General features: G+C 37.0%; 3 protein-coding genes across 4 annotated transcripts; 2 read left to right on the top strand and 1 right to left on the bottom strand.

Moving 5' to 3' along the window:
* The first annotated feature begins 252 nt into the window (after positions 1–252).
* zbtb3 (zinc finger and BTB domain containing 3) lies at positions 253–3782 on the top strand. Of its 2 annotated transcripts, XM_082177901.1 has the most exons (3): positions 253–692; positions 858–2610; positions 2645–3782. In XM_082177901.1, the coding sequence occupies exon 2, from the start codon at positions 871–873 to the stop codon at positions 2578–2580; it is 1710 nt and encodes a 569-aa protein (XP_082034027.1). In that variant the 5' UTR covers positions 253–692; positions 858–870; the 3' UTR covers positions 2581–2610; positions 2645–3782. The 2 variants fall into 2 exon arrangements, with proteins under 2 accessions (XP_082034027.1, XP_082034026.1); XM_082177900.1 differs by having other exon boundaries at positions 858–3782.
* A 633-nt stretch (positions 3783–4415) lies between these two features.
* Positions 4416–6032, bottom strand: rnaseh2c (ribonuclease H2, subunit C). The gene is made up of 5 exons (XM_082177907.1): positions 5907–6032; positions 5173–5326; positions 4978–5090; positions 4766–4885; positions 4416–4642 (listed from the first exon to the last, which is right to left on the bottom strand). The coding sequence occupies exons 2-5, from the start codon at positions 5324–5326 to the stop codon at positions 4619–4621; spliced, it is 411 nt and encodes a 136-aa protein (XP_082034033.1). The 5' UTR covers positions 5907–6032; the 3' UTR covers positions 4416–4618.
* Positions 6033–6174: 142 nt separating this feature from the next.
* On the top strand, positions 6175–8645 carry trmt12 (tRNA methyltransferase 12 homolog). Its single transcript, XM_082177906.1, has 7 exons — positions 6175–6445; positions 6685–6853; positions 6948–7146; positions 7326–7476; positions 7551–7660; positions 7748–7905; positions 8106–8645. The coding sequence occupies exons 1-7, from the start codon at positions 6393–6395 to the stop codon at positions 8481–8483; spliced, it is 1218 nt and encodes a 405-aa protein (XP_082034032.1). The 5' UTR covers positions 6175–6392; the 3' UTR covers positions 8484–8645.
* The last annotated feature ends 1337 nt before the right edge of the window (positions 8646–9982 follow it).

Below are 9982 nucleotides of genomic sequence, written 5' to 3'. Positions count from 1 at the left end.
ATTGATAAAATCTATACTAGTAACTCAATGAAACAAAAATAAGACTGATTTGTGATATGCGATTTTTTTTCCTCCTATGGGTAATACAAATAAATAATAATAATAATAACATAATGTTAATTTAACTGCCTAGAAAATGTTTTCTTTTACATGTTTTTTTGTTTTGTTTGTTGCTGCAATCACAGAACAAACGCTGCTTCCTCTTTCGTCTTCCTCCTCGTCAGTAGGTGGCAGAGCACGCTTGTACATACATGCTGAACATACTACATGTAGAAGTGTGTGTTCGTCATGTATTGTCCTAAAGGAAAACACTCCCGTATCGCGTATACGTTTTAAAAATTCACACATTGGTCTTCACTTACAGAGAAACAATAAACCACTGGTTGTCCTCTTGGCTAGAAGATATTTTAAGGATATGTGTCACGCTTTCGATGTTATATTCGGTGCTCCGGAGAAGGTTTGCTGCACTAACCCATCATAGAAAGATGTTGTGTGAAGAATACACGAAGATTATGAATTAGTTTTATTCCTTAAGAATTGAAGTAACGTATATACATTTACTGGCATGGATTAGTGAACAACTGTTGATATCAAGAGAATGTCAGTGGATCAATAAAGCAAACATGATGGTGCGTCAAAGCAGCAGATGTTAAAGCGGACGTGGGGACTTTGTCATTACTCTGGACATTTCTGTAAGAAACATTTCATCTTAACTAGTTGATGCTAACATTATGAATTTAATCATATTATAATGAATATTTTAAGATATTTTTTCGATATATGCACTGCATAAACTGCTTATTAACAATACAATACATCTTCTGGAAAATAACATTAATGAATATTATTTTTACTAGGTTGTCAGTAGAAATGGAGTTCCCAGAACATGGTCAGCAGCTCTTGGCCAGCCTGCGCTCTCAGCGTCTGCAAGGTTTCCTATGTGACTGCACCGTGCAGGTCGGCCCGACTCGTTTCGGAGCCCACCGTGCCGTGTTGGCCTCTTTCTCCCCTTTCTTCCATATGTTTTACTCAGATCAGTCAATGGGAAATACCAGCACAGTCAACGGAGGGCCACACAGAGAGACAGTCACTATTAATGGAGATATCGTGACCCCTCAAGCCTTTGGACTCCTTCTTGATTTCATGTATGAAGGAGTACTGCAATTAGCAACCCACCCCCCTCCTGAGGACGTGCTCGCCGCAGCCAGCTTCTTACATATGAATGATGTGGTGCGAGTTTGTAAGAGAAGACTTCAGGGTCGAGGATTGGCTGAGGCGGATAGCACAAGAGTAGAAGTTGGAGCAAATGAGTCTGCTAAACCTGGAGGGCTTGACGGCTCGCCTAGAAAAGACGTACCTGGTGCAGAAACAGGAAGAGATGGAGGACTAGAACATTTTCATCAGTCGAGCCAACAAATGTCACTTTATATCAATACCAAGGCTGAAACACAAGCAGGGATGGCTAACCTCCTCACACACAGCGTGGAGAGGTCAGAGATGGCAGACACCACCCAACCGGGAATGGACTCGCTACCAGCTGTTAGTAATTCTTGTTCAGGACCATCCACATATCGTTCATCGCCTAGACCTGACAAAACAAGAATATCGGCACGGTCTGCTAGCCTTGAGTCTGCACTTTCAAGTCCGTGCAGTACAACAGAACTAATTCAGACAGAGACTCAACCTGTTGTAGCCACTGCCATGGCTCTGAGCAATGTGGACAACACCAGCGCTGCCCAAGAACATGAACCTAGCGTTTTCATGCCGACTCAAATACTAAAACCCCAAGTCCAGAATAAAAGTTCTGGGAATCCAGGGTCATCACAGCACATTCAGAGCCAAAACGAAAGGAGACATGAGAACACTTCGACCAATACAAGTAGAATGCAAAATAAGCGTAAACTTGCGCGAAACTTTAGGGGAGGAAGTCTTTCACAAACGTCAGGGGAGGAAAATGAAGAGAGCTTTGAAGTGAAAGTAGAGGCCATTGTGATTTCTGATGAAGAGTCTGATGACACAGAGGAGACGGTGGTCATGGATAATGGCCCGAGAATAAATGAAGATTTAGACGATGGGGACGATTATGACGACAGCAACCATGATGTCGAGGAGCTCACTGATACTCAATTTATAACAGCACACCCATTAACTCATCTTCCCCATCAAGAACCCCTTTCTTTCCCTCCTTCACCGCAAGGTCCAAATCCTTCTGCAGCCGAAATCGCTGGCTTGCCGTCATCCCTTTTTCCTGCCAATTCCCACCCGGAGCAACAGACCATGTACCTCGAGGATTTTCACGACTCCCTTGGGAGTTACATGGAGGATGTGCCTACTTGTAACACTTGTGGAAAGACCTTTTCCTGTGCTTACACCCTGAGGAGACATGCCATTGTGCACACCAGGGAACGACCGTATGAGTGCAGCTACTGTTACCGCAGTTACACACAGTCTGGAGACTTGTACAGGCACATCAGAAAGGCACATGATCATGACCTGCCAGTCAAACGCAGCAGAGTTGAGTCGGACCCTCCACCATCCCCGCCTCCTCCTCATCCTCATCCTCCTCCTCCCCAGACGTAGCCATTGATTGTGGTCCAATCTTCTTAACTGGTCATTTAGAAAATTACACAAAATCCTGGTGAAGGCTTTTTTAAATGTCACAAAAACGTCTATACATTTGTGGCTCATCCCTCAAAACAGTAAACGCTTTGGAAAGGAATCCAACTGACTGCTTTCATGCCACATACAAATAGAACCAATGTAACAAAAACAAGGTTTTTGTTGTTAATTCACTAGTTATACGTGTCCTTGATATTTGTATTGTTGCACAACCTGGTTTTAATCTTCATTCATTGTTTTTATAAAAAGAAAAGTAAATCGACTTGACCAAAATTGGTTCCAGCACACAGTCCTAGTATATTAAAACCTTTTAATAGTTAATTGCCATTCATGATGGTGTTTTGCATTTTAAAATGTTATGTTTTTTGTCTCTTACGGCGTACTGGTATATCAAGAAATAAGCATTCAAGTCCCCCTATTATGCTTTTCAAATATTACTTATTAATTCCAGTTTCACTTCGTTATATACCTACGTAACATTTTCAGCCTATGGTCTTCATTGGCTACCTGTGAACGACATCTACTTTGTCCTGCCCTCCAACACTGTAGTTGTAGCTGAGGCCTGGAAAAGTTTGGTTCATGTTGTCGACATATCGAGAAGACGCTGTTTTCAGCTCTGCAAATCCACTTTACATTCACTTCAAAAAGGATCAGGACTCACACTGGAACTGATACAGAAAAACCAATGCCATTGTTCATATCACTGTGTATCAAGCCCTGAGGAAGCCTCCAGAGCTGAAATTAGGATATGGCAATAGGCATTTCGTTTCTGATATGCACTGTAAGTGGTAGGCCAATCACAACAGACTGGGCCGTTTGGCCAATCAGAGCAGAGTAGGCTTGTGGAAAGGAGGGGTTTGAATGGTATCAAACCATTTTCAGACTCTTTGAGAAATGAGGTGATGTGCAACGCATATTATAAGAAAATTAAAGTGTTTTTTGACCTTGGATACATGTAAATCTATTGTAAGAGACCTCCAAAACAAATTAGGAACCTTTAAAATAGCATAATAGGGGCACTTTATGATCCATTAAAGCAGATAAATGACTATCTCACTACAAGGAAGAGTTTTTCTGTGTATGTGTTCTGTGCATTTTTGTTTGAGAGTGAAAGATGGTGAAACATTTCTTGCAGGTACTATAAATTAAAACCAGCTTTCAGTACTTTTGGGATCAGTCCATTTATTTGCTGTAAAGAAAATGTAGAGAACTACATTACCGTTCAAAAGTTCGGTGTCAGTAAAAAAAAAATATTTTAATTAAATTCTTTTAGTCGTGAAGGACACTTTAAATTGCTCAAAAGTGACAGTAAAGACATTTATAATGTAACAATTTTCAATAATTTCTATTTCAAATAAATTGTTTCCTTTTTAACTTTTTTTTTAACTCCTGAAACAATTTATGTTTTCTACAACAACATTACGCAGATAGTAATGTTTCTTAAGCACAAAATCAGCATATCAGAATGATTTCTAAAGGATCATGTGACTGAAGAAGACTGTAGAGTAAGGATGCTGAATATTCAGCTTTGCCAAAACAGGAATAAATTACATTTTAAAATAAAACAGTTCTTTTAAATTGTAATAATATTTCACAATGTTACTGTTTTTTTTCATGTATTTTTGATCACAAAAATAAAAAATAAATGCCTTGGTGAGCATGACACTTTCATCAGAAACGTAAAAAAAATCTTACCGACCCCGAAATTTAAAACGGTAAGGTATTTCAGATCAAAACATATCAGTTACTGATACATAATGGACAAATGTATGACGAAAGTAAAAGTTTGCACATGGTAAACAATAAAACAAAATTTTAATAGTCATATTACATTGTGACATTCATACTTCAATATCAGTTTGGTAAAACAGTGGTCAATACCTCAGCCCAGTGAGTTAGTTGTTCTGACTTCCAGCAAAAAAAATATTTTCCACATTTGTTTAACTGTAACAATGTACTTGAGAAGAAGCAGGTATCCAAAATAAAAACATTTCCATTATCATTCGTCTACTGGTCTGTGCATCTGCAGAAAGAAGTATTGATTTAGAAGTTAATATTTTAGAGATTTTAATTCAATTGAGAGAAAATGGTTTTTAGTCCATCGGATTCTAATTTTGTAAATAAGAGATTATCAAGAGTTACTGACCGCTTCTGCGAGCTGAGGCCATGCCATAGCCATCACAACTCCATCATCAGATGTGGGAGGTGTCTCCAAGTTCCAGTATGTGAAATTATGGAACACTGAAGAAACTTTAACTATTCTGTCCTAAAAGCAAATGCCAAAACAATTTCTGTTAATAATCTGTTATTTATTAGTTCATATTTGTGAATTCCAAAGAAAAGTGCAGGTCAGGTCACCTCTTGATCGGACGCAGGCTTTTGGACCTCTTTCAGCACTAGTCCTGTGTATCCTTGTGGACAATGCAATTCCTGACCCTTCAGCCCTCGACCTCTGAATGACACTGTTGTTTCTGCAAAACACAATGTCATTTTTATTGGGTGGAGAGCTTTAATGCGTTTCATTCTCGAGCCGTGCACTGGTATTTGACTAACCGTGTTTGCGTTCCTTCACAGTGGGATTAAAGAACTTGAAGACTTCAGCAGGTCCATCATGCTCTATTTCACAAGGTAACAGGTGGATCTCTGGTTTGTCAGCTTGCTTGAGGGAATCAAGCCGGATAGATGTAACGCAACTGTTCACTGACATCTAGTAAAAAAAAAAGTGTTAGGCACAGGTGACTAGGATTGAACTGTCTTATATAAGAGAGACCAGGGCATTGTAAATGGAAGGTTCAACTATGTTGTCAGGACAAGGGTATTTTCTTTCATTTTTGGGAGGCCAAGTTGTCAGACGCGTTTTAAATTTATATAATGTGTTATAAAAAAAAAATGTTGGCCATAAAAATGGTTTGTTATTGTTGTACGTTACCTAACATTTTACATTGGTACACCCGTTTCATTAACTGTTTTGTGTTTCATACTTTGCTGAAAAGCCTATTGAAAGCTGTTCAATGACAAGCCAGGTTCCATTATAACAATTTTCCGTTATACCTTTAACATTCCTATTTTTAGTTTTTTTTTTCTTTTTCTTTTTTTTTCTCGAAATGACAATACATCAAATGCCAGGGGAAGAAGGATTACCAATTAATTATGATTAATTTATACGGTTTTATTATTAAAAGTAGTTTATATCAATGTTGCCCGAACTGACCCTCTGTAAACCTAGGATGTGGTAAAACGGATATATAATTTCCTACATCTATAACTTCTGATTGCAGATATCTTACCGTGCTCGCTTCCCACAGTGTTTATAAAGTGTCACGTGGGAAAGATTCGTTTACTGTGATTGGACGGGCTGCATTTCTTCGTCACCAGACGGATGTTTTTCGCGCTAAAATCCAAAGTATTGTGCCATCTACCGTTTCGGTGGTGTAAAGTTAGTCGGATGATGACTTAAAAGACAGCATTATTTAATAACTTTTACAATTACAACGCATATAAAACAATCCGAGAGAAACAGATACACAACAAAACTTTTAATAACCTCTATTAAATCACATCATAATATGCACCATTTCCAAGCGCTCTAAGTTACAAGTGCAACACTCATAATGTTCCTACTAGGAACTCACAAGCGACTAGGAACGATATTTCTTTAAGGCGAATGTGTGTCCTTAGGTTAAAATACGGGTTTGATGAACCCTCATATGAGTTTGGTAGATAATTAATTAGATCATATATTTTGATCGTTTTTCTAACGCATCCTGTGGAAAATGTTTGTAATTCCGTGTTTAAAAGTGCCGCAACGTCATGCACAATTGTACAGGTAGGCTGCGAACAAATAGTTGCTCTCTGTGATATATTTTCCCCTTACGGAAATTTACCGTGGTTTTATTATAGTAAAAGTGTAGTAACCGCGTTTGTTTGGCGGATTAATTGCCATTTGTTTAACCACAGTTTTACTACAAATACCATGGTTATATTATGGTTAGTTTAGCAGTTATACGTTTCTGTGTCTATTTTTATATCTTGCTGGTGTAACAGTTATTAACATGCATTTTTCAGAAAATACCTACTGTCACAAGGTGTTCTGGACCGCATGTACTGTGCACAGAAACACTCAGATGGGACTGTAACCCTTCCAGTCGTAGCATCTGTTCTGGCACAGCTTGATCTGGTGGCACTAAAGGAACATATTGCACAGGACAGCTTTTGTGAAATTGTTGATATCCAGGTACATAAGCACTGACAGTTATTTAAGATATGTTTGCTCCCAAGTCACTGAACATGAACATCAGAACCTCAGTATACTGTATACCTGCTTTTAGGCTCCTCCATTATCAAAGAAGGAGAAAGTTAAATCTTTCCATAAGAGGCTTGCAGAGACTGCACAGTCCTTTCTGGTTTCTAAAGGGAAAACATGGAGTGAGGATCTGGAGAGAGACATTCCTAGCCGATGGCAATGCCACGGAGATCTTGTCCTGTTTAGTGAAGGCTGCTTCTCTAATGCAATATGGAAAGAAATTGGTGGGTGATAATGAAACTCAGACCCTCTGTAGGTCCAGTTTTTTAAATAAAATTATTAGATTGTATATCCTCTATTAACATTTAATTGATCCCAGAATAATATTTTATAGCAATGAATTAAAATGTCTGATTACATGCAAAATATTTCCAAATATGTTCTTACTTTTTATTTGTTTTAGGATCTGAATTCTGGACCGCTGTTGCCCTGGCGCTGGGAGTGAAACGTTTAGCACAAATTAAAAAAATTTCCCATGATGGTTACCGCACACCTATAGTGACAATGCTTTTAGGAGACAGCAGCTATGTGACACACATCGATAACCATATTAGGTAACCCATAAATTGCCACGTTATCTGAATAAATAAATGATTATTAAAATGAATTAATCCGTCTGAAATTTCAGGTACGAGTTTGATGTCACCAAGTGCATGTTCTCTTCTGGGAATATCACAGAGAAGCTCAGAATAGCCTCCTTTAACTGTATTGGAGAGACTGTGGTTGACTTGTATGCAGGTAAAAGCAATGGTGTGTTTACCATTTCAGAGTTGGAATGTTTTTTATCACCTGAGATGTATGACCGTATTTTACTCCATTGTCCAGGGATTGGCTACTTCACTCTTCCATATCTGGTACATGCTAAGGCTGCTCATGTGCATGCCTGTGAATGGAACCCAGATTCAGTGAAGGCTCTTCAAAGAAACCTACAGATCAATGGTGTGTCCGACCGCTGCACTATCCATCAAGGAGACAACAGGCAGGTGAGGATAACAGCTTGTACACTGAGATACAAAAGTGCTGATTGTCATTATCTTAATTTCACCTACTAATATTTTTTTTGTTGTTGTTGTGGAAGAGAATCAGTTGATTGGGCAATAGAAAGTATATATTTTTTTGTCTCATTATGTGATACCACAAATCTGGGCAGTTGAATAAATAAACATTTGCACATCCTTTTTAGCTTCCTTTAAGTGATCTCGCTGATCGAGTGAATTTGGGCCTCATACCAAGTTCAGAGGAGGGTTGGCCGGTGGCGTGTCGTCTGCTAAAGAGAGGCACTGGAGGAATACTGCATATTCACCACAATGTCACAACACCTTTGCACCATAAACCACCTGAACATACATCTGCTATAGATGTTGATAAAGACTCTTCCATCCAGAGAGATATGCAAGTATGGACTGCTTGGGCTTCAGACGCAGCCAGACGCATCTGTACACTCTTGTTAGACATCACTGGAAGTGAATGGAAGACAAATATCAAGCACATAGAGCATGTCAAAACATACGCACCACATATCAGTCATGTGGTTCTGGACTTAGAGTGTAAACCTCTCTGATAAACACATCCACTCAAGTATAAAGTTGAAAGACCCTCTTACTGTAATTAGCTCTAGTCAATTTAACCCTCTGATTGCTGATTTTTCACCATCTATTTTTTTGTGTGTTTAAAATGCAAAATGTTTTAAGTGTTTTGTAATAATTGTAATTAATAATAATAATATTAAAAAAAGAAAAAATGTTTTAAAATCTGGTCACAGAAATTCATAAAGAGCAACATCAATTATTATTTTACAAGAAACCTTCAATATTTATTTTATTTATATGGAATTTCCCCAATACTAATAAATAATTGTATAATATACACTATCATTCAAAGGTTTGGTGTTGGTAAGATTTAAAACAAATGTTAAAATAAAGTCTTTATGCTCACCAAGGCTTCACTGATTTGATCACACAGATTTTTTTTTCTACTTCATTTTGAAATAATAGTTATATATATATATATATATATATATATATATATATATATATATATATATATATATAATTTATATATATTTATTATTATTTTTTATTTTTTTTATTTTTTTTTAAATGTAATTTATTTGTGTGGTCCAAAGCTGCATTTTCAGCAGCCATTACTGCAGTGTACAGTGTCACTTGATCCTTTGGAAATCATTTCTTATTATCAATGTGGAAAACGGTTTTGCTGCTTGATTTTGTTCTGGAAACTGCAATTCTCTTACGGATTATTTGACGAATGTAAAGTTCAAAGGAAATAGTATTTTTATAACACAGAAATGTTTTGTAACATTATACAAGTCTTTACTGTCACAAATGTTTTGTAACATTATACAAGTCTTTACTGTCAAAAATGTCACTTTTGTTCAATTCAATGCATCCTCGCTGATTAAGTATCTTAAAAAATCGTACTGACCCCAAACTTTCGGATGGTAGTGTATGCTCTTTCTTTTCCTATCCCAAATCCCATTGAAATATAGGGTTATAATAATGTATGTAATACATTGTGATTGTGTGTGTGTGATAAATATGATTTTATTTGTCCTCAACGTGACTATAAAATGTTATTCACTTTTCCATTGGTTTTAGTGAGTGACAGAAAGTGAATGTGAAATGAGTGAATACACAGCAACACACTCCACATACACTGATTCATTGATATGCATACAATCATATTTATCAAATCAACCAGCAAGTACACACAGACATAGACACATACATAGATTCATCCACTGTGAGCAACAAAAAGACTCAAACAATATTTAATCCTATCATCTTACCCTTTTTTCATATTGCATTATCAAAATCTTCGGAACAAATTAACATAATGTATATTTATTTGTTTAAGCTCTATAAGTATGGTTAAATATGATGTATTTTATGTTGCTATAGTCCTGGTGTCCATTTTAATGGACATGAAAATAATAAAAAAAACAGCTGTGCATACTTTTTTGTTGGTTTTTAGGCACAATTTCTATATTGGAGAAGATTAAATATCAAGTGATTTATTTTTATTTTATTTATTTTTTGCTTA

The sequence above is a fragment of the Leuciscus leuciscus genome, assembly GCF_965113295.1.
Source record: "Leuciscus leuciscus genome assembly, chromosome: 8".
Taxonomy (NCBI): Eukaryota; Metazoa; Chordata; class Actinopteri; order Cypriniformes; family Leuciscidae; genus Leuciscus; species Leuciscus leuciscus.
Note: the sequence above shows the minus strand (reverse complement) of the source record. Positions and strands in the feature narration are given on the sequence as shown.